This window comes from Phyllostomus hastatus, unplaced genomic scaffold (assembly GCF_019186645.2).
Source record: "Phyllostomus hastatus isolate PE091 unplaced genomic scaffold, TTU_PhHast_1.1 phas_contig_58, whole genome shotgun sequence".
NCBI lineage: Eukaryota > Metazoa > Chordata > Mammalia > Chiroptera > Phyllostomidae > Phyllostomus > Phyllostomus hastatus.
The window spans coordinates 4,065,296-4,090,913 of NW_025333916.1; the positions used below are offsets into that span (position 1 = coordinate 4,065,296).

Sequence of the window (25,618 nt, forward strand, 5' to 3'; positions counted from 1 at the left end):
GACCTGGCTGCAGATAAACCAACCACGAAAATGTGGGATGGCGGAGGGGAGGCATTCTAGGTAGGCAGAGTGACACACACAAAGGCCCTGAGGTGGGGATGGGCTTGGCAAGTTGGAGGAACAGAAAGAAGTTAGTGCAGGTGAAGCGTGCTGGGCCCAGGCATATGGTATGAGCTGAAACAGGATGCTGGGTCAATATTTAGTCTGAAGAGACAGTGGGTTAGGGTGGCTCTAACCATCAGGTATGTTTGGGTCACCAGTTTCTTCCAGCTTTGGCCTGCTTCCTGATCTTTTCTGGGTGCCATTGAGCCCTTGTGAGTCCTCCTTGGCCTCCAAGTGATAAGTTCTCAAAGTCCTCTAACCTCATGTCACCTGCTTAGCTTTGCAGGTGTCTTCCCCACCTGACTCCCCCATCTCCTTCCCATCATCATCGGTCCTTAGAAACCCCACTCTGGCCTGGACCCATCTCTCACTTAGCTAGGTGTGCACATTCCCTAACTACTAATGTGGCTGGATCTACTCTCAGCTAGAAAAAAATTAATTCACTTACTCACAGAAGGCACAAATTCTCAAAATAAGCATATTTGTCTATGCCCCTGCATTTGTCCTAACATACAGATGAACTCCAGTCTCTAAAAATTTACGATGATAAATGAGGATGCCAATACTATGACAATTCAAATTCTAAGTTAACTTATTTTTCTGTAAACCTGTAGACTAAAGGCCATGGAGCAAATTTTTTCTTGTCAATCAATCATATTTCTTCTGATATGTGAGCTCTTCTTTAACGTAAGTTTTATAGAAAGGAAATTGTCAGGAACAGCCTGCCCCTCTTCCCTGCATGTCGAATTGCAGGCCCGGCTGAGTCATGCCCTCCTAGCAGTTCATCATGTCACAGGGCCTCAGTCCTACTGATGGACAGGGACAGAAGTGGAATCCTCCACACCCTGTTTGCCTCTACTGGCCTCAAACTCCAGGACACAAAGTCTGGTCCATTTACACAGAACATGTGTAATCTCTCCTGCTCAGGCACAGACTCCCGAGTATACACGGGCCCTGAGTCCATGGACTAGGAAAGCACACCTATTCTCAGCAGCCTTCCCCACTGCAAAAGTGGCTCTGAGTCTGACAGCTAAGAGACCCACAAAGAGGCACCTCATGCTCCAGCAGAGTTCATTCAATAAAGAATGTCCAGATTAGATCAATTCTGTCTACAGTCAAAAGGCATGAAAAGAATTGCATACCTTTTTTGTATGGCTGTTCTAGCTCATAATAAAAAAAATTTATTGAATGAGTCAGAACTCAAGTCTTAAAAATTGTTTACCAAGTAGCAATGAAGTTCCAAAAGCCAGGCAGAGAGTTGCTGTATCACTATCCCCTAAAAATCTCAGGAAAGCCCCGGGAGTAAAACCTGTGTCATGCTGAGCCTCAGTGGCTCTGCAAAGAAAGCTACCACATTGTATGGAATAATGGCCCCATCTTCTGGCGCCCGTCGCAAGAATCCTGGCTCCACCAACTGTCAGCTATGAAACCTTGGACAAGTTTACGAACATTGCTAAACACTAATTTCTCATCTGAAAGATGGAATGGCCCTCCACACACATCAGAGGGGGACTGTGAGGATGAAATGCGATGAGGTAAGGCCTGAGGTCTGTGGGCTCACTTGGGAGCTCCCTGCTCTGAGGGCAGAGGCCCAAAGTCCTTGACATCAATGCACTAGACTGAACTTCCCAGGGGAACCCCTATGGGTCTAGTTTTAACTCATAAGGAGTCTTAGTGGTTGTGGAGAATTTTCCATGAGATTTTATTATTTACCTAATCAGAGAAAATAATTGTTTTTTCACCAGATAGAAAAAAGTGATTTTTCCTTAGGACTAACCATGATTCTAATAAGGGACACAGTTAATTTACTTGGAAACAATTTGATCCTTTTGAGGTTTGCTCTTAAGCTTTGTTGAGTAAGAGCAGTTTTTAGACTAGGAGTAACTTTTTTTCAATACAGAGATGACACCCTTCTAAGGACTCTACCTGATGATGCTGACTAGTAGGAACACATCCGGTCCCAGCCCTATGTGAGCTGCTCTGGGGATTACATGAAATACATCTAGCCCACAGACAGACAGAGTACAATTACTCAATAGATCCCAGCTATGGGAAGCCCGGGATCACTTACAGGATTAATGCTGAAAGGCCTTCCCACTGAGTGTGGCCAGCCAGAGCCAGGGCAACAGGTCCCAGTAGTCCTGCATTAGATGGCAAAGATGATGGACCTTGCTCAGTTGGCTTTCACTGGTGCCAACACTGTCACACAGGTCTGTGTGTGTGGAGGAAGAGGAGGGGTGACTCGGGGTCACTCCAATCTACAGGAATAGACATGACCTCAGTGTGTTTCCTGAGAACTACGTAGGGTGTCAGGTCAGGATATTGCAGAGGTGATTTCAACAGTTTTTGTTGCACAGTCAACCATTAGCAGAATATCTGCAGAGCACTAAAACGTATTAGTATATGAACAAAAAGTATTTCAATGACCAGGCTTATGACTGAGAAAAATTTAATAACCAAACTCCAAAACTCTTTTCAAACCCCTTTAAGAGTAAAGGAAGGAATTTATGTTTGTAAACTGGGTCACATCCTTCCTTCAAGTGCAGGTTTGTTTCTCTTTTATCTTAATGACATTCTTACGTCAAGAAATTTAGATTCAAAAGTGCAAAGTGCTCCTATCTGAAACAACTAAAAAAAATCGGGAGAGTTGTATGAACTAGTGGTTTCAGACCCCGGCACCAGGCAGCACAGGACAGCATTCTCTAAACCAGAAAGCAGCGAAGGGGCCCTGAGATTGTCACAGCCCACTGCCCACTGCCCCGAGTTTCCAGGCTACCAGAACAGGGCGTTGGAGGAGGGGCCAAGGCAGAAGTTATTGGTCTCTCTGGGTTGAGGGGGTGGAGGTAGGAGTTCTGCAAGCCAAGGGGGCTCTGGGGGCCCCCAGGGAGGGCACCAGGAAGGAGGGCTGCAGAGAGAGAACTGTGCGTGCCTCCCCAGGAGGAAACCCCGCATGTGGGGAAGGAAACCCAGAAGGAACAGAGGCATAACCACTGGAGCTGCCACAGGCCAGGAACGGGAGGCGTTCCCAGCAATCTGAATCACTGGGTGGGATACGCAGAAGGACAAGCAGTCCTCCTCTAAAGGCTGCTCTGGTCCATCCAACCAAAGCTTAAAAGTAAACACCAAAGGATCAAACTGTTTTCAGGTAACCTAACTGTATCCTGGAACAGAGCTCAAGAAAACTTGAGGCATCAACAAAAACAACAAAGAAGCACCCAATAAGATGAAATTCACATCTGCCTGACATTTAATAAAAAATTAAAGGCATGTATAGAGCAAGGAAATACAACTTTATTTTCCATATGCAGAAAACACAATGTTATCTTGATTGCAGTGCTGCCCACACAAATCTGCACATGTAATAAAACGGTGGAGAACTTACACACACATTTTGTACTGATGTCAATTTCCTATTTTTGATATTGTATTATAACTACATTAGTTATGACCAGTGGGGAAACTGGATGGAGGGTAAATGGGACCTCTCCATATTATCTTTGCAATGTCCTGGGAATCTATATTTCAAAGTAAAAAGCTTTTTAAAAGCATATAAAAGAGAGACATAGAAGATACTTTTAAAAAACACACACCCAGGGGTGGGTAGGAGTGGTGGGGGGAAATGGAGACAACAGTACTTGAACAACAATTAAAAGAGAGAGAGAAAATTTAAAAAAAATAAAGCAAATAAATAAAATCTCAAAAAAGTAAAAATAAAAAACACACACCCAAATCAAACTTAAGGACAAAGTAAATACAAGGTCTGAGATGAAAACTGGACTGGGATAAAGAACTTGGAAGACACTGGAAAAGAAAAGATCCATGAACTTGGGGACGTGGCATTAGAAACTACCCGAAATGAAACCAGAGTAAAGGACTGGAGGGTAGGGACCTGAGCACCACTGAGCTGAGCTGAGGGACCACCTCCAGCAGCTAACACACATATAACTGCACCCTCCAGAAAATAGGAGAGAGATGAGGAAACAAAGTATTTGAAGAAATAATGGTCAGGACATTTCCAAATCTGATGAAAACTATAAGCCCACCAATCCAAGAAGCCCAACAAACCCCAAGGAAGAGTGAGGGTCTGGGTCTGAAGAAAAGGGCAAGTTGGTTTTCAGACCCCAGTCCCTCAAAGACTTCCCGGGATGATGAAATAAACAGCCAGCTGTGGGGTGAGAGCTCCTTCTGCACCAGCTAAGACGTGGTGCCTTTTCCTGCAGTGAACTTGGTCAGAGTTCCTGCAACCTCCAATACAAAGATTGTCTTCTCCACCCCAAATTCAGGGAGCCAATGGTCCCTAGGGAGCTCTCAAGAGAAAGCAGGCCAGAGGGTTCTCTAGCTGTCAGTGATCAGTACATAACGGATCAAATGTTACGTGTGGCAAAATTTTTGAGCACATGAGTACACAAAAACTTGTGCATTAATTGAGTAATTGAAAGCCTCATGAGCTCAACTTGGCAGCTGGCATGCTCAAAGAATTGCTCAAAATATTTTTGAAACCATTTGTTTAACTGTCTTCAGAATCTACAACATAGTATTTGATTATTCTTATAGGCAAAACAAATATTTATCTTGCAAATGGAAATCGCAGTTTGAAATTACCAAAAGTTAATTAGATTCATATCTGGCAAAGATGGGAAGGGTATTAAACTAGGTAATACTGATTTTAGTGAAAAAATAATAAGGGCAAGATAAAACTCTTTTGTGTTCTGAATGTGAAAGTGGAATTAGTTTCAAAATTATTTGAACAAGGTACAATACCTTAACTATATAAAATTTCAAGTTACTAATAATTTTATTTCATTGACTTAAAGTCACTTTCTTCTTTCACTCCTCTTTCATACAGATGCATCTTAAAATCAATATAAGAAAGATTTGGTCAGAGATTGATAGTTTTTTTTCTTAGCATTTTCTGATCAGTGCATTTTTAGATCAGTGGTATCTTAGGTTTGATGAAATGTAGATTTCAGGATAAAAACTCATTAAAATATATGTTTTGACATATTTGTTAACAAATCAGTTCCATTACTTAATACTTACCTTATAAAATGACTAGTATTTTGTTTTCACATGAAAACACATGTTTTATTGGAAAAAAGTATCTAGAAATAGATTGTCTTTCAAAAGGGTAAGTGAATTTCCCCATACTAGCAATTATAGATCTGTGGCTCTCATTTACACATGTTCCTTTACACCATGGTTATAAACAGCCTACAAATAAGTACAAATCGCTTTTATTACCAGGAGAAGTATAAATGTGTGCTATTACAAATGCAATGCAATAGATAGGACCTGCTGGCCTCCAGGACACACTGATCAATAAGTTATAATAAGTTAAGAACTCATAAGATTGTGCAGAAACCTATGAAATCAGAAGTCCCACATGACTCACACTATGGTAGCCACACTTCAGTGAGTAGTTTTTGGTTTTTTTCCTGATTACTCAATCCCCATTCATCACCTCCAAGCCCACTCCAAGTTCCCCTGTTTGGGAATGGATGCACTGACTGGCAGTCAGGAGAACGCTATCCTTCACTTGCCTCGGTGTCTGCTGTGACTGAGCTTCTCCCTGCACCGCATTTCCTATCTAGGAGAGGGAACATCTGTTCCTACACTTTCTTACATTGCAGATTCTTGGGAATTGGAATGACTTAATTTTGCTTGGTGATCTTTTGAATGAAAACAAGGCACAGCACAAAGAAAAAAGAGTTAAGGAAGGGAGTTACAAAAATTGACAAGAGCAGTAAAAAAAATCTATGGAGTTGGCCTTCAGTAGAATTCTTAAAATAGATAACACTGTAAAGAGTATCTGATACTCATTAAAGCACAGACTCTGCAAAGTGAGTCCAGTCTGGGCGGCACTACCAAACAACTGTGTCCTCAGGCAGGATACTTAATCAAGTTATGCCCCAATTTCTTCTGAAGAAAAATACAGTTGTAAGGTGTGTATGTAATGCCCACATATGTGTTAGCTAGTCTTAATCTCTAGTTCTCAACTACCTTTACCAAACCTATAGAAAATAGCATTTATATAATTCTCCTCCCCTCTTGTTAAACTACTTCTCACTAAGGAGTTAATTATTAATATAGTATTACCCCTCCCAGGAACACCCACAGTTTTTAAAAAGAGGAAAGTAATGTTTCAACTCAAAGCTTAAGAAGTTGCTAATGGTGGAATTTCAGACATGAACAACAAGCCAACTGAGGAAATATTGTTACACGGTGCCTCCTAAATATCTCTGTTGGATAAGATTGCCCCTTCAGGGTGGAAATGTTCCTGTAAGCCTCCTTAAATGGGGATCACATTTAGGGAGTATTTTTTTTTGGTATTCACATATATGTGTACTTTTCAGAGGAAAAGATATCAGTTTTCATCAGATGTCAAAGGGACCATGCACCACAAATAGTTAAGAATCCATGCTTGCCCTTTGTGCTGTCTTAGTACTTAAATCCTTATTCTCTGTCCATATCTAGGAGATGTGCTTATATTCAAATGTGCATGCACATACACACACACAGCAGCAGCCTTGCTCTGGAATTCTCTCTTACAGGTTCCCTGGGAAAAAAGCTGAAATATAAAGCACTTCTCTTTTTTAAGGTCTAAGCAGACAAAGGCATAGATGTAGTTCTGATCATTGTTGAAACACTCTGAATAAATATTCACTATGAATAAATAAATTATTCATTTATTATCCATGCTGTTTATTGTTCTTTTTCCTCCAATTAAAAATTCATTTAGAATAACAAGAAAAATAGAAAGGAGAAAATGTAAATCACTCAAAATCTTGCCATGCAAGACAACTACTTTGTTACTTTTCTATTTTTATGCAAATACAAAAATATGCATAATGTTTTCAGTGCTATGAAAATGGAATCATAAGTCTTTCTTTTTCTAACATGAACATTTTCCTCTTTCATTAAATGTTTTCCAAGCACAGAGTTAAAGACAACTCAGTCACTAGGGCTGCGCTCTAACTTCACCAATGCCCTCCTGCTGTGCAATCGTTTCCTCCCAGCTCATTACTATGATAAATGAAGCTACAGCAAATACACTTGGACACAGCCATCAAGTGCACCTCTGATTACAGACTTGGAACAAATTCCCAGAATTAGAATTTCTGGATCAAATAGTTTACTTATTTTTTATGCATGACTCTCAGACACATTTCTAACTACCATTTGCTTTTATTAAAGGAAAAGTTTAATCATATTTCCAACATTTCAATCTTGTAATTTGTAAATTTTCAAATATTTAAACAAATTTTACATGAGAAGTCAAAACAAGGTTCTTTCTTAAAATACACACACACACACATACACACCTGACATATGTTAATTCAGAAAAACAAAATCGGCAGTCTATTACCACGGCTGAGGCTGGAAATGTCCTATGACCAGTTTTTAACACTGCACCACAGTCAGGAATTTCCTCCTTTTCACCACTGGGTGTCCCCTACACTCCTGTGTAGCACCCAGGCAGACAGATAACACTGTCTCCTATCTAACAAGTATTTTGGCAACCTTTCATCTGTGTAGCTGGTAGTAAGAACCTTCATTACCTTTTAAATGTGTTATTTTAAAAATCCATTAGTCATTCAGCTTTCTGTACAGCTTTCAATATTCAGTGAAATGGATGTGTGGTTTCAGATTTTACAGAATCTAACTCAGTGTTTTAAGAAAGGAGCAGAAAAAAATAAATAACAAAATTATATTCAGAGAAGCAATTTTTATCCAAATGTTATGTGAAATCAAAATTGAAATGTGACTATCCTATCATTTTAGCTTTCAATTTACTACAAGAGAAATGTTTTTCATCAAAACTGTATTTGCACGGATTTCAGTGTGATATATTTTTGGAGCGCACAGAAGTCCAAAACTTCTGCTCCTTGAGCTCGAATTAAACCACTTGGGAACCAGAGGTTTGATCTGCAAAACGTGAATAACCAACCAGAAAGTCTAGAGCCCTAAGGATTGAGATAAACATATGTTTAGAATTCACTTGTAAGTTCTCTCCAAATAATGTCTTTCTTATTTGCTACTGTTCCAAATAAATAAATCTGTAAACAACTGGAAACATTTCAAGAAATCCGTAACATTTTATGCATCTTGGCACACTTATCCCCTTTTGTATAAACACTGATTCCAACTTTTTTTTTTGCTTTACCTGATGTTCATTGCATAAATCTACATACAACATCAAAAGAGAAGAGACATCTGTGTAGAAGCTCCGCTTACTTAGCACCCTCTCATCGAAACAGAAATGGCTCCATAGGGGAACTACAATATTCCAATCTCCAATTCAGGGTCTTCCCTCAACCCCCATCAGTCTGGAAATGCAAGAGGGGATTAGCAGCCTAAAGCCTCCCTCCAGCCTTCCCATCGACGGCACTGCAACATCCAGCTCCCCCTACCTTTTAGTTACTTCTTCTTTGACTTGTTCACTGATTTCTCCTTCCTACCTCCTACATGCAGGCACTTACCAACACTGGCTTATGGTTTCTTTCTTCTCTCTCTACTTTTTTCTTCAATAATTTCAACCAAGAATTGTGGCAGTGAGGATTAGAAAGGAAGATGGGATGGGAGCTTGTGCAGTTTCAAAGGCAATTATTTTTAAAACCGTTTAGGATGAGGAAGATTGAACTAATATGCAGGCTGAAGAGGAGCCATTAAATAAAGAGTCAAAGGAAAGAGGGAACAGCTGAAGAGACAGGTCCCAGGAGAACAGGGAAGAAATGTAGTTGGAACTGGCTCCCTCCCACATAGTCCAACGACTCTTTGAAATGGTGGCACTCTTAATGTGCTTCAGAGCCATGCTGTCCCCAAAACATGGCAGAGAAGAGCTGACCGAGGGGCTCAGGAGGGAGGTTATCTTAAAAAGGGAAAAGAATACAAGAAACCAGAAAAAAATGGTAACCAAGCCCTGTGCTATACACTCTATAAGAATTATCTCAGTTAAACTCAAAATGAGCTCAGAAGACCACTGATGTAAGAGTCATCTGGTAACTGGTAAAAATGTTGATTCCTTGATCCCACCTTAGATCTGCTAAGTCAGGATCAATGGGAACTGGGCCCAGGACTCTGAATTTTTCATATAATCTCTAGGTGATTCTTGGGCATGTTAAAATTTGAGAATCACTGTGTTATCGCATGTAATGCCATTTTGAATGTGACAGCCTTCACCTCCACCTTGTCCTTATGGGTACCAGTTTTGCCTGATTTTATTGTTCAATATTTTTAATTTTTCTCCCTGCTTTAGTCTTGATTCACCTCCAATCTATGCTAATGTCTGGTAAATGTTTCCTAAACTGCTATTGTTGTCAGGTCACTACACAGACTAAGACCATGATAATCATCATTATTGCTCCCATTTAGGCTGTATGTCTGGAAAAAGTCCAGCCATTGTTAATATAATGAGAACAGTTTGCACGACACTGATGTTAACTGGCAGCCAAGGAGAGTGGACTGGAATGCACATGCATGCACAATGACAACTTCACTGTACTAGTCAGTGGGGGTGGTAGATGCTGTTGAGTGAGCATGTGTACTGTGTGGCCGTCACATTCAAAATGACTGAGCGAGTAGAGCAAAGAACCTGCATCAAATTTTTCATTAAGCTTGAACATTTCTCCATGGAAACTATTCCAATAATTCAGAAGGCTGCAATGATGGGCAACTGGTGATTGGCAGCTTTATCATGACAACATGGCCACTCATGTATCATGTCTTGTGCAGAGTTTTTTGGCAAAACATCAGATCACCCAGGTGACTTATCCCCACTACAGCCCAGTTTTTGTGCCCTGAAACTTCTGGCTTTTCCCAAAACTAAAATCACCTTTGAAAGGGAAGAGATTTCAGACCACTGATGGGATTCAGGAAAATATGATGGGGCAGCTGATGGTGACTGGAAGAACTGTGTGAGGTCCCAAGGTACCTACTTTGAAGGGGACTGAGGTGTCATTGTCCTATGTACAGTGTTTCTTGTATCTTGTATCTTCTGCAATAAATGTCTCTATTTTTCACATTACATGGCTGTACACCTTCTGGACAGACCTTGTATGCACGAAGGCAGGACAAACAAGCTTTCTAAAAATAAATTAAAATTAGGCTTCCCCCGACATTTTCTCTATAGCATAAAAAAAACTAGAAAATCATGGAGCCAAAGGTACAGAATTTTTGAGGGAATAGAAATGTTATCCAAGAATGTTGTACAATTTTTTATTTATTTTTTATGCAAAGTAAGCAGAAAACCATTTTTGGACCTATGCAAATTCAGAAAGTCACCATTGTCCTCCCTCCCTAGAAAAATTACCCTAAAACATATTTTAGTAGGTGGGAAAATACATAGAAATTTAGAACAACAACAACAACAAACAGGGAAACAGCAGTCCAAAAGAGTTTTGGCCTTTCCCTTAGTCAGTTTAACCTCTCAAATCAGACACCCAGTTGGATTCTGGACTGGCTACTGGAGTCTAGGACTCCAGGTAAGCCCGACAGGCTGCCCTCAGTACGCTCCTTCAGCTTTGCCTCTTTCTTGGCACTGGGACATCAGCTTGTGCAGCTACAACCAATTCCCACAGTTAATAATAATCCCGTAAAACAATGTATACTGAAGTACTCTTCCAGAATTTGCTAACAGCAGCGAAATCACGTGTTTGTGGGTAGTGTTCCAGAAGACTCCTTAAAGAAGTGTGTTTGCTGCCCTCAAAATTGCAACAAAAAATAATGGCCAGGATAAATGCCATATTAAGTAGAAGGTACTTAGATAATGATTTTATACATATTTAAAAGCCACACACAATGACTCCTTTTTTTAATTGGAAAAGGTTAATCTATGACAAAGCACATTGTTTATCTCTTTCAGTCCAGGCCCTATTAATGATGTTGCTTTGTTATCTCAGCTTAAACATAATATGTACACATTCAAAAAGGATGTAGGGCAATGTGCCAACATAGGAGTAGTGGCCCTCTGTCTAGGTGCTAGAATTCAAGATGATATTTTTCTATAAAGCCTTCAGTACTTCCTAAATTTTCTTCAATGATTGTTTTACCTGAATGGTCACTAAAAAGTTGCTAACATCAGTATATATAATAAGCATGAACACACAGTATTATCCCACTAATTTGAGACTACACACAAAATTTTGTAGCAGTGGATATAAGTAAGTGGTAAGATTCTGGGTAATTCCCTTTTTTGCCCATAAGTATATACTCATTTTGTGATTTAAAAAAAGACTAATTCCATTAAGAGAAAAAAAATGGGAGTCATTTAATACTTAAATCATGCATTTTAGAAGAAGGAAAAGTAAATAGTGAGGAAAAGAATACCACCAATGCTCTTTTGGTAAAGAAAGTCTATTATATGCTTTTTCCCTTTAAGGCATAGTTTCTCTTGTATTCAAACCTCCATTTCTTTACCCATAAAAATGTATCTATTATTAAATTTGAGTTCTTAAAATTGGCTCGGTGAGATGGTACCTGCCTTATACTTTAAATTCTATTCCTTAGGACTTCACTGAAATGTGTTGCTAAAATGCTCACACTCCCCCAGGGTGGCCAGATGTGTTAGTCAAATACTTTTAAATAGATTTGATTGAAGGTTTGGAAAGACTTCCTGTTCCACTGCATTTAAAGGTGCTGATGTTAAATGTTTTCATTTTTCTTTTTCCTGCTTTCTAGTCAATTTATCTTTGGTTTGTTAGTCCTTACAGTTTTTGTAAGGATTTATAATCTCTCTATATCTGAGAAGTACTTGAGAAATTTATAATGATTGTATAAACAGACAAATACATTCTCATAGCAGTAGTTATAAGTAAGTTACTCTACTCCAATCTCAAGCATGTGTACTGCAAATGCAACATGATGAAAGTTATTTTAGTTGCCAGATTCTATTAAAATTGACACAGACACTTTGGGATTACTTAGTGGCTGTCTAGGGGACATACTCCAACAATGAGAACTATTTATGATAGCAGAAGAGAAAGAGCTCTGAAATTCACACAGCTGCATATTGTATGTCTGTACACACAACAATATAATAGTAGGTCTCACTCAAACCTACTGTTTTTTCTCCTCGTTATAAATTCCCAAAGTCCTCCTGTGTCCCCCTTTTCTTGCACCTCCAAATGAAATTCAGCAAAGTAATAAAGGCAGGAGAAAGAAGCACCAAGAAGTAACCCTGAGCACAGAAAGCAAATTTTCAAACTTTGTTTCAAAAACCTGGGTCTGACCTTGGAAGCCCAACCAGTACGTTTGCATATGTTGAGGACAACACATTACTTAACTTCTGCAGGTAAATGCTAGTTTTAAAATGGATTACCAAAACCCAAAACAAGCTTCTCTTGTTCAATAGAGCAGGAGGTAAGAAAAAGATTGGAGAGAAAGAATCAGTTTCAGGAAATCTTTCTTTGGTAATCTTGAGAAGAAAAGAGGATGATAAGCAACCACAGTGGTAGGTAGGGCAGATAACAATTCCAGATTACACATGGTTTCATACTTGTGAACACAAAGGCTAAAATAATGCCTAATGCAGGATGATTTCCTTGAACTGTCTCGAGGGCCACAATACCTCCTTAATGACTTATTTACACATTACATAAAGAATTAGAGGCTCCACGGAGACAGTCCATATTGGAAACACACCTTGACTACCAAACCATCCTGCCCACATGTCTGTCCACTCTCTCAAACAGACATGGGCAGAATTTTGGTGAGGTGATAAACAATCCTCAGCTTAGAATATATATGAATCTCTGTATATTCTGTGATTTACACCATGGGAGCAGGGAAGAGCCTCTGTCTCCTCCTTGCTTCTGTTGGCTGGGACACAGCAGAACAGCCCAACATATCCAGGCTCAGGCACAAGTACAAGAGCTGTAAATCTGAAGTTACCAGAAGTGTTATGAAACCATGTTGGAACTGCTTGAATTGCTAATAAAGAGAAGGAAAATTCCTTCTTCCATTTCTGAGGTAGAAGTTCATTCAGCTTTTCAGTTTCAAACTGAAAGCACAACCTGCCTCTGCTGACACAGAAATCTGGAGTCCTCCCCTGGCTGCCTGCACAACAGGGCTCCCTATCAGTTTTGCCAACCCCTTTACAAAAATGGAAGTAAGCTACTTTATAGTCCAGACAGTACAAAAAAAAAAAGGCCCAACACTGTGCTAGCAGTTGTTACCTAGACCTACAATGCCTGTTCACTCCTGACGTAATACTTAGGTTTCCACATAATAACCTAACTGGTAAGAATGAGCCAGTAAGAAGTACCCTACTATCCACTTGACCATATTTGAAAAGATTTCCTTTTTAGTGCAAATAGTTGAATCTTTATTAATATTAATAGAGAATAGCATCTAAAAAACATAATTTCCTGATTTGGAGCACAAAGAAACACTACTGTTTTCAAACAGGAAATTATTTGAGAGAAAACATATTTGGGAATATATTTAAAGAGTAGGGTTGATAAGGGAACTGAATATTATATAGAGTTTCATGCTTATAAAAAGGAAAAATGTAGGCCCTGGCTGGCGTAGCTCAGTTGATTGAGCGCGGGCTGCGAACCAAAGTGTCGCAGGTTTGATTCCCAGTCACGGTACATGCCTGGGTTGCAGGCCATGACCCCCAGCAACTGCACATTGATGTCTCTCTCTCTCTCTCCCTCTCTCTCTCTCTCTCTCTCTCTCTCTCTCTCTCTCTCTCTCTCTCTCTCTCTCTCTCTCTCTCTCTCTCTCTCCCTCCCTTCCCCCTCTAAAAAATAAATAAATAAAATCTTAAAAAAAAAAAAAAGAAAAAATGTGCCCTGGCTGGTATGGCTCAGTGGATTGAGAAAAGGCCTGTGAACCTAAGGGTCGCTGGTTCAATTCCCAGTTAGGGCACATGCCTGGGTTGCAGTACAGGTATCCAGTAGAGGGCACACAAGAGGCAACCACACATTGATGTTTCTCTCCACTCTTTCTCCCTCCCTTCTCCTCTCTAAAAATAAATAAAATCTTTTTTAAAAAAGATCAAAAAAAGGAAAATATGTTTTTTCATATGGAAACTTATTTTTTTAATAATATAACCAAGAAACAGGATAAAATCTTAATGAAAGTTTACTCTTACTTTTTCAATAAATGTTTACCTTCCCTGGATACAAAAAAGTTCACTACACATTTTCTTGGTAAGAAATAATCTACATTATATCCGCATGAATATTAGTAATGGAAACAGTAGTAGAAAGCAGAGGAGTAAACCTTAGGGCAGAATTCCTGCAGGTTCTAGCCATTATGTCTTCCTTATATATCGAATATATTGAAACACATTGAATATTTCAAAACTGCAGAAAAGAAGCAGAAAGACGAGCTAACTTTCTGTAAACACATTGATAAAATGGAGAAAAATAAAATAATCACTTTATGCTTTCTAAATTTGCATGTCCCTTTAAGGATCTGACTGTTTTGCAAGTTGGAAGTGACGTAATTTCTATTGAATGAAGATAAACAGGTCTATTGCGATTTAAAAGGTAAAAAGCAGCAAAGGGGAGGCAAGTCCAGTGCCCTTTTGAAGGACAGCACTCTCACATCACCCCCCACCCCTCTCCATGGAGAAACAGGCCAGTGTCGGGGGCGGGGGCGCTTACAGTAGGGCATCACTCAGTGGCAGGAGAAATCACAGGCTCACAGAAACCATCTCAAAGTGAGGAGACTAGGTTTTACTAGTATTTCCACAGAATCAGTCCAAATAAAAAATAGTTCTTTCTCTCTTCCTTTTGTTTAGGAACTTGAATGAGTGGTTGGTTAATCTAGGACCTTGCTGTCCTCCTTTCATGGTGCAGTCTAATGAAATAGATTTCCTCATGTGGAATCTAAAAACAATATAAGCAAACAAACAAAATGGAAACAAACTCATAGATACAAAGAACATTTTGATGGTTGCCAGATGGGTGGGGGATGAAGGGATGGGTGAAAAAGGTGAAGGGATTAAGACATACAAATTGGTAGTTACAAAATAGTCATGGGGATGTAAAATACAGTATAGGGAATATAGTCAATAATACTATAATAATTATGTATGGTGCCAGGTGGGCACTTGAAATATTGGGGGAGGGGTCACTTTGCAAAGTATATGATTGTCTAACCACTATACTGTACACCTGAAACTAATACAAAATAATATTGACTGTAAGCTATAATTCAAAAATAAAATAAAATAAAAAAGATTTCTTTTTCCACAGCAGTATTTGGTTTTCCCTTTTCAATCTGCCATGCTCACAACAAAATATTTAAGATTCACCAATTCCTACAGGAAAAATACCCCGAGTTCTATTGTTTAAAGTGCTTTTTCCAGGAGCACTTTAATTTTTATTTTTTAATGATTTCCACTTACACTCTTGAGTCAAATCTTAGTTAAAACTAAATTTGCCAATACTCCAGGAGCTCTTTGCCACCTCATTATTTTGTTTCAACTCATAATTTACAATTTAAAAGCAAGAGAAAATAAAAATCCAGTATTGTATAAATTACCTGATCTTCTCCTTTCTTTTCTCCTGACCTGGAAGGAGATCCACTGTTTTTTTCATGGCCATGCTATTTAAAAAAAAAAAGATAGTGTTTAATAGAAGGAGGTGATACACAATAATAATGACTTCAATCCCAAATGGCTAAATATAGAGACTGCGACGAACAAGGACACCTTTAATCTTCCTCCTAAGAATGTTGATAATTCTATACCCACTGATGTGGGTGGCTTTCAAAAATCAAGGGAAACTATAGACATGCATTTGGATGTAGGAAATCCGTCAGTCTGTAATTAACCAGGCACAGATCTGACTGTGATGCCAAAGTGGCATCTTATCTCCGACAAAATGCCTCATGGAAATTTAAAGCCCTTATTGCCAACATGGGAGACGCCTGGTTCCTTATAGAGATGAGATGTCTGTGGACCACAGTGAAAGTAAAGCCATACTTAAGCCTCAGCTCAGCATGGACAAGAGAGAGGGCCATAGCTTCCAAGTCAACCATCACTTCTGATGGCTCTTGGGAATTGCCTACAGTTCTTCTAAGTATTCACCAATGCAGAAAGATAAACCCTGAGTGGAAAGAACATACCTGCAACTTCCACTTACTATGGGTTTAGAATGTCATGATGTCCAAAAACAGAAGTACTTTTCTCACTAGGACATTGGGGATGAATGCAAGTATTTGTATGTGGTTCATAAAAGCCTCAAGTGGCTTACATGCTCATTTGTTTTGATGGTAATGAAAAATAAGCCATAGAGTTTACTGAATTTTTTTTTTGAAAAATGAAGAAAAAAACTTGTATGTTCCTGAAAAGAGGGTATGAAGAATTATTTCTTTTTTTTTTGCACATTGAGAGATATGCAAAAAAGTGGGTAAAGGAAGCCTAAATATAAAAAATAAAAGTTCATTATTTGGTTCAATCTCTATCACCTTCAGATAAACCAAAATATAAAATTCCATTACATTCCCTAGAGCAGAATCATAACCTGGATATGTAGGTAACTGAAATTAGTCAAATTAAGAAGACTGGCAATAATAGTAATAATTTATATCACTATTATTTACAAAGCACTTTCATAAACATTCTTATTTGACAATAAAAAAGATTAATGTTATTTTGTGGACAAAAAAAGAATAAGAGTCATTTAAACCTAGTGCAGTCTAATGAACCTAGTAACTGGGAAAATTTTACAAAGCAAATTTTCTGAATTGAAATCTGGTGTTTGAAAGAATCTGGTGTTTGTCACTATGCCATGCTAAATGGAATAATAGTTCCTTTAATCATGTCAACAGATATTTTAGTTAAAAAAAAAGGCCAAGGAATGCCAGACACACGGCTGAAATCTTTCAATAGTTTTATTGTATGAAAAACTAGGAAGAAATCACTTTCATGAATAGAAAGCTCTTCCCCAAAAGAAAGACCATTGTGAATTGGCGGACTGCTGCAATAGCCTGGTGAATGAAGCCCTCCGCAGGGCTTACTTTACCTACAAGTCCTAGTCAAGGGTCTGTCTGCAGTTGAGAGCAATCAGTACTGAGTAGTTACCGAATCTCAGGGAAAACAAAAAAGAACCACTTAAAAAGCCCACATATGTATCAGAGCAAGGTAGGAATTGATAAGTTTTAGAATAATTGGTGGGCAAAAGATTCCTAAAGCCCAGACTAGGCAGAAGAATTAGTGGTCAACATTTGGAGATAGAATCTGAGAGGGACAGACCTGCAATGATAGAGATTTACCCAACCTGTCTTCTTCCAGCACTGGTCATTAAGAACCATGATGTCACATTCATTTATACTCTCCAGTTCCACATCTTCGTCAGGTTAGATATAGGTTGCAACACAACAATACCCACTGCTTTACTGAGCATACTATTTACAGTGCCTCACTTACTTGCCAAGGGGCATTATTATCATTCTACTTTACAAATGAACACACTTAGACAGGGAGTTGGCTCCTGTCTGGTACAAAGTCTCACTCCACTTTCTGCTCATGTGGCAAATATATATTATGATTTATTACCCTAGAGTAAGTACATAGCCTCTTCTCTCTAAAATATTGGTATACAGATTATTTTTCTGTAGAAATTTTTAAAAAATTGTTTCCTGATGGTGTTCCAAAACTGCAGTCCTCCAGGTTAACCCACAATATTAGTTACTTGCTTCCACTGAAATGTTCACAATCCCTCAGAATTACGTTGGTTCCAAATAATAGTTTGGAAGGGATATGTATGTGTGTGTGTGTGTGTGTGTGTATGAACTATTTTTCAAATGTTGAGTCACAATTACAACTTATCAAAATCATGTATGTTAAGAATTGGTATTCTGTCATTTCAAAAGAAATATCTGCTCTCAATAGGAAGCTTTTTTTGTAGTACTCAAAAGTATAATAAGTAAAAATCACATAAACGAGTGGCAAAATTTTTTAGAAACTCTACAGATTGCACTTTTCCATTTCTTATTTTTTTAACCCAGCTTTCATTATAAAATTTTTCTAACATACAAAAGTTGAGAGATGAATACACTGAATGCCAATATTCCTACCACTTAGATTCAACAACTAATATCACTGTTGCTACAGTGTGCCCTACTCTCGTGTAACATAGACAGATGCATGGATCTATCTATGTTTGCACACACACCTACATTTGAAAGTGAATTGGAAATATTCTGAAACCTGACCCCTAGATATTTCACCATGTGTCTCTTTAAATTGAGGACTTTTTCCCATATAACACCATCATCACTCAAAGAGAATTAACAAGAATTACTAATGCCATTCAATTTCCAGTGACTAGAAATTTTATAAATGAACCACTGCCCTGACCATTTTCTGGGACTTATTCAATTCTCAGCACTATATTAATGGTGTAAAATTAGTTATATCTTTTCACTGAGAGATGTTCAAAGTGCCTGATGTTTTAATTCATGGAATAATTGAGTACTTTTGACATAAGTGAGGGGATGAAATGAAATGTTTGGGAAAGACAGATGTCAAATTTGACTCAGCTTAGGAACCTACACTAAGACTTTGTAAAAGCAAAGAGAAAAAACTTGTCTACTGCTCTGTGAGGCTGATGAGATGGGGAGAGGTGAGAAGCACAAGAAGGAAAGGACCGATAGGTCAGAAAAGAGACCCAAACCACAAACCTGATAAATCCAAGGAGTCTTCCACATAAGGAAAAAGCAACTAACATGTCCTAAGCATCTGCTCTGTGCTAGGATGGGTGCTAGGCATCTCCCCCATGTGGTCACCTTTATGCCCACAGCAACTCTGGGGGCACACACTGTCACCTTGTTCTATGGATAAAGAAATAGGGGATCTGAAAGATGAGATCTTCCTCTGTCACACCACATATTAGGATTGTAGTCTATCGCCACAGAGTGGGCTACACTTGAACTCTTTAAAAACTGCCTGAGATCTTGAGATTCACATCAAGAAAGTCTCAATTCAATGTTCTAAAATGAAAACAACCACCAAAAAAAATAAAGGCAACAAAAGCAAGACAAAACCTTTCTATTCTAAACATGTTTGTTTTGTAAAATGACCAGACAGACATACAGTACCTGTAAGTGTCATCCTGTATTAGCAGCTGCAGACCAAGCCACAAACAGGAGTCCACCCCTAAAGCAGGGGAAGTCCCACTGGGATCGCAGGCCACAGATGACATGAAACTAAGATAAAGGACACAGACAGGGTGTGTGGCAGGAGTTCAGAGGCAGGGAAACAAATCAGGGAAAGGGCTTTCCATTCCTCCCTCAAAAAGGAGTAATTTTTTACCCTGACCAGTGCAGCTCAGTTGGTTGGGCATTATCCTGCAAAGCAAAAAGTCATTGGCTTGATTCCTGGTCAGGGCACATGCCTGGGTTGTGGGCTCGGTCCCCATTTGGAGTTGGGGCACTTGTGAGAGGCAACCACCTGATGATTCTCTCACATATCAATGTTTTTCTACCTCTCTTTCTCCCTCCCTTTTCCTCTCTAAAAAGAAATAAATAGAAAACCTAGGTGAAATGGACAAATGTCTAGAAAAACGTAATCTTTCAAAACTCAGTGAAAAGGAAGCAGAAAGCATGAACAGACCAACAGCTGATAAAATTGAAGCAGTAATCGAAAAACTCCCAACACACAAAAGCCTTAAACTGGATGTTTCACAGGAGAATTCTACAAAGCATTTAAGGAAGAGCTAACCCCTATCTATCAAAGACTACTCCAAAAAATCCAAGAAGATGGAAGACTCCCAAACTCATTTTATGAAGCCAGCATCATTCTAATCCCCAAACCAGATAAAGACACAACAAAAACAGAAAACTTCAGGCCAATATCACTAATGAATATAGACGCTAAAATCCTCAACAAAATATAGGCAAACTGAATTCAGCAATACATTAAAAAGATTACACACCATGACCAAGTGGGATTCATTCCAGGGATACAAGGATGGTTTAATATTTGCAAATCAATAAATGTAATACATCACATAAACAAAAGCAAAGACAAAAATCACATAATCACATCAATAGATGCAGAAAAAGCATTTGATAAGGTATAGCACCCATTTATGATAAAAACACTCAGCCAAGTGGGAATAGAGGGAGCATTCCTCAACATAATAAAGGCCATAATGAGAGACCTATAGCCAACATCATACTCAATGTGCAAAAACTAAAAACTTTCCCACTAAGATCAAAAACAAGACAAGGTTGTCCATTTTCACCACTTCTATTCAGCATAGTACAGTCATCCCTCGCTATATCACAGTCGATATAGCGAGGGATGACTGTATACTTCACTGGTGAGTACCCATATAGAATTTTGTGGTTAAAATTACATAGGTTTAAGAGTGTAGAAAGTGTTTAAGAGCATATGAAGTGTTTATAAGAGTGTGGGAACGGTTAATAAGAGAGTGGGAAAGGTTTATAGGAGTGCGGGGAAGGGTTTACAAAGCCTTAAAATATATAAAAATAATAAAATAAATATAACGCTGCTACTTCGCAGATTTTCACCTATTGCTGGGGTCTCTGGAACGTAACTCCCGTGACAGGTGAGAGATCACTGTATTGAAAGTCCTAGCCACAGCAATCAGACAAGAAAAGGAAATAAAAGGCATCCAAATTGGAAAAGAGGAAACAAAACTGTCATTGTTTGCAGATGACGTAATAGTGTACATAGAAAATCCTATAGACTCCACCAAAAAAACTACTCAACCTAATAAGTAAACTTGGCAAAACAGCAGGATACAAAATCAATATTCAGAAATCAAAGGCATTTTTGTACACCAACAATGAAATATCAGAAACTGAAACCAGGAAATAAAATAAAATACCTAGAAAGAAACCTAACCAAGGAGGTAAAGATCTGTACTCAGAAAACTACACAACACTGAAGAAAGAAAATAAGGAAGACACAAACAAATGGAAATATATACCATGTTCATGGATCTGAAGAATTATCATAGTCAAAATGTCCATACTACCCAAAGCAATTTATAGATTCAATGCAACAGCTAGTAAAGTACCAATGACATATTTCACAGATAGAGAACAAACACTTCAAAAATTTATATGGAACCATAAACAACCCTGAATAGCTGCAGCAATTCTGAGAAAGAAGAGCAAAGTAGGAGGAATCACAATATGTGATATCAAACTGTATTTACAAGGCCACTGTAATCAAAAGCACCTGGTACTGGCAAAAAAACAGATAGATAGACCAATGGAACAGAACAGAGAGCCCAGAAATAAACCCAAGTCTCTACGGTCAATTAATATTTGACAAAGTGAGCAGCAGCATAAAATGGAGCAAAAAATAGCCTCATCAACAAATGGTGCTGGGAGAGCTGGACAGCTACATGCAAAAAAATAAAACTTGAGCACCAACTTACACCATACAGAAAAATAAATTCAAGATGGATAAAAGGTTTAAACATAAGTCGTGACACCATAAAAGTGCTAGAGGAGAACATAGGCAGGAAAATCTCAGATATTTCACACAGCAATATATTCACTGATATGTCCCCTACAGCAAGGGACATAAAGGAAAGAATAAACAAATGGGATCTCATCAAAATAAAAAGCTTCTGTATGGCTGAAGAGAACAGCATTAAAATGAAAAGAGAACCAAACATATGGTAAAATATATTTGCCAATGATACTTCAGACAAGGGTTTGATCTCCAAAACATATAAAGAACTCACATGACTCCACTCTAAGAAGACAAGCAACCCAATTAAAAAATGAGCAAAGGACTTGAACAGACAATTCTCCAAGGAGGACATACAGAGGGTCCAGAGACATATGAAAAGATGCTCAGTATCACTAGCCATCAGAGAGATGCAAATTAAATCCACAATAAGATACCATTTCACACTGGTGAGAATGGCCATCATAAACAAAGCAACAAACAAGTGCTGGAGAGGTTGTGAAGAAAAAGGAACCCTAGTGCACTGTTGGTGGGATTGCAGGCTGGTGCAACCATTATAGAAAATAGTATGGAATTTCCTCAGAAAGCTAAAAATGGAACTGCCTTTTGACCCAGCAATTCCACTGCTTGGATTATATCCTAAGAACCTTGAAACACCAATCCAAAAGAACCTATACACCCCAATGTTCATAGCAGCACAATTTACAATAGCCAAAGTGCTGGAAGCAACCTAGATGCCCATCAGGAAATGAATGAATCAAAAAACTATGGTACATTTACACAATGGAATTCTATAAAGCAGAAAGAAAGAAGGAGCTCCTACCCTTTGTGACAGCATGGATGGAACTGGGGAGCATCATGTTGGGGTCTGCCCTGCCTGATCTCAGGAAGCTATAACCCCTGACTTAGGCTGACTGAGAGACCTCCGGACCAGAAGCCACTAAGGAGACAAAGCTTATTTCCCTGGCATGAACACTGCCTGTTCTGTGCCTGACCTCCTATGCTTGATCAGTTAGCCAATGACAGGTAAGATTTCCTACGGAGGGAATCGTCTAAGACAGGCATGATCACATGGAGGCTTCTGGGAGAGACTCAGGGCTGTGGAAATGAAGGGGTGATGGACATCAACCCCTGCCCCCTCGGCTTTGTCAAAGCCTGAGTCCTTGTTCTAGGTTGTGAGAATTCCAAGTCTCGTGGCTGCCTTTGTCTCCTCTGTTGACTCAGGCCTGTGGAAATAACAGGGGCAGTGCAGCCCAGACCAGAGTCAGTAGACCCCCTGGGTAATCAGGCCTGGGACATAGAATACGCAAGATACTGTAAGACCTGCTTGCTGGAGGATGTTATTAAATTAGAATTTGAAGGCACAGACAGGAAACCAAAACTAGCCCTTTGGACCCTGTAGTCCTTTCAAATAATAAAACTCCAAACTTTGCCCAGAATCCCAGCGGGAGTTCTGTCAGCACCTTTGAAAGTTACCTATTCCTTTTGATCTTTTCTGCCAGACTATGAATCCACAAACTGAGTCTGTATTCTTAATAAAAACCTACTGAAACAGGGGCTCGGCGCACTCTCCACTAGAGAGAGTGGTCGTTCTGTCCCTATTTCCCCACAGGACTTAGTTGTCTCTGTGTATGTTTTTCTCGTGTTTTGATGAGCATCCGCAGGAGGGATGGATACTGCTGGCCGGTATCCACCAGAGCATTATGCTAAGTGAAATAAGCCAGGTGGTGAGGGACAAATACCACATGATCTCACATTTAACTGGAACCTAATCAACAAAACAAACAGGCAAGCAAAATATAACCAAAGACATTGAAATTGAGAACAGGCTGACAGTGACCAGAGGGGAGAGGGGAGGGAATTTCAGGGCAAAAGGGTGAAGGGTTTACAGGAACAATTATAAAGGACACGTGGACAAAAACTAGGGGGGGTGGAAACAGGAAAAGGAGATGGGGTGGGCTGGTGTGGTGGGGAAGGGTGTGGGGAAAGGGCAGAAAACTGTACTTGAACAACAATTAAAAAATGTTAAAAAATAAAAATAATTTTTTTTTAAAAAAGGAACAATCTTCCAAACTATTTCCAGCCCCTGACATCACCATGTATTCGGCAATACAGCTGTTTTTGTCCTCATTCTAGGACATATCATTTATATACTAAAATCTCCTACGGTGGCAAACCTAAACCTGTCAGGAGTCAGTAAGAGCCAGGAGCAGTAAGGCCTGGAGCCTATGCTCTTGCCCAGCTAGGACAGGAGGGTCCAGCATTTGGGGCCCTCCCAGTTGTTACCCAGATGCACCCTGATACCTGCACAGACAGCGTAGACCTTGCACAGAGTAAGTTAAAATCAACAAACTTCTACACACGTAAAAGAAGAAGGAAAGAGGAAACAAATGAGCTTCTCCAAGTCCAAGGCCAGCTGTGGAAGAGGACTCAATACTAGCATGCTTCTGAAATGTCTTTGCTTTATTAAAAAAAAAAAGAGTACACAGTTTCTTTTGGGGGGATGACATAACCATTCTGAAATTTAATTGATGCTTACAGCCTGTGAATATATTAAAGATATTAAATTACATGTGAATTTATGATTTGTGAATTATATAGAAAAAAAACATGTTTAAAAAACTAGCAAAGGTCATTTGAAGACAACTTGACAATTTTCTTTCTTTGACTTGAAGACAAGGCCATCGAAATCAGTATTTGCATGTCCAGCTACCACTGTTCCAAAACTATGAAGCAATAAAAAGTTATGTTGCTACCCTCTGGACTTACCCAGGTCACAGAGCTCAGCTCTCCTGAGCACCACCATCGTACCTACAGCAAAAGGCTTTTTGGGGGGCCCCCTAAGAATCAGAACACCTTTGGTCAGCAGGGGTTCCTGTCTTCTGGAAGGGCCACAAGTACCTGGGGCACAAGTGGAAACGCTCAAGCTAGAGCCCAGGGATTTGGAGTGAGTTTGTTTAGGGTGGGGCCTGGCCAAGGATACATTTTTCTAAAATTCTCCAACTGATCCTAATATGCAGCTAGGATTGGAAATCACTGGTTTTGAGGGGAGATTTATGGCACCATGACAGGAAATGGAGGTTTCTGCTCCTCAGATCACCCCGAGGCCTCCAAGGGGGACTCTCGGGGTCAGGCAGGCACACGGGCAGCTCTGGGCTTGCTGGGTGAGCTCTGAGCACCCACGAAGGAGCACAGGGCCCTGTGCCACACCAGCGCTTCCTGACCGATCCTGAGCCTTGCCCTACCAGCGGCTCACTCACCTGCTTTCATATCTGCACGTAGGTCTCTATTCTCTCAGTAAAGCAAACAAATTAGCCTTTATTGTAGGCTCTCTGGCTCACTGATTACTCATAACTGATATTTTGCCGTCCTAATCACGTGGTAAATTACACTCTTTTTTCTAGTCCTGTGGTGGGGCTGTGACAAATCTTGATTAAATGACTACATTTCCACAAACCTCTAAATGTTCCCTGTGAAACACCTTTGCTTTATTCAGGTCAATAAACTAAATAAAAGAAGAAAAAGCTGGGGGAAAAATAGCTTGAAAAATTAAGAGACAACGTGCAAACTGATATGTCCTGCCAAATCCTTTAAACTCTGTTCTTGGATGTATTTTGCTTGCTAAAACAAGATTGTTCAGCAAACAAGCAGGATCAAGATATAAAGCTGCTTTGGCTTTAACACAGCCTCCCTAGAGCAGACCTGGGTCTGTCACCTCCTGGGAACTCTGTGCCCTGAGTCTGCCCTGAGTCTGCCCCGGTGGTGCAGCAGGGCATTTGCTGGCTCACTGGATTAATGGACCCAGGCTGAGTTTGGCCTGTGAGAGGCACTGGAAGGAGACTGGAGGTAATGGGTAGGTGGGGTTTCTCCCCTGCCTCTCTGCCTGTGGGAGCCTCTGCAGGAGGATCTCCAGAAGGACAGGCCAAGGGCGGTTCCAGCTTCTGCAGGGTGATTCAACTCCTCCCTCTGTCTTTCAGCCTAGGAATGGTGGCAGCTTCCTGCAATTTCTAATCTCTGGGTTGCCTCACCCACCCCAGGTGGCTTCCTAGCCTCTTCTATAACCTGGGTAACCTATTCCCTGCATTCCATTTCCTGACAAACTAGACA

At 39.6% G+C, this 25,618-nt stretch overlaps 1 protein-coding gene across 5 annotated transcripts in view; it reads right to left on the minus strand.

The window, feature by feature from the left end:
• The window catches only part of CAST (calpastatin), a 128,089-nt gene that overhangs the window by 95,530 nt on the left and 6,941 nt on the right, over positions 1 to 25,618 (minus strand). For all 5 annotated transcript variants that reach the window (XM_045847908.1, XM_045847907.1, XM_045847904.1 and 2 more), the window contains exon 2: positions 15,598 to 15,660. In XM_045847908.1, coding sequence (XP_045703864.1) covers positions 15,598 to 15,660 — 63 coding nt within the window. The remainder of the gene's footprint in view (positions 1 to 15,597; positions 15,661 to 25,618) is intronic.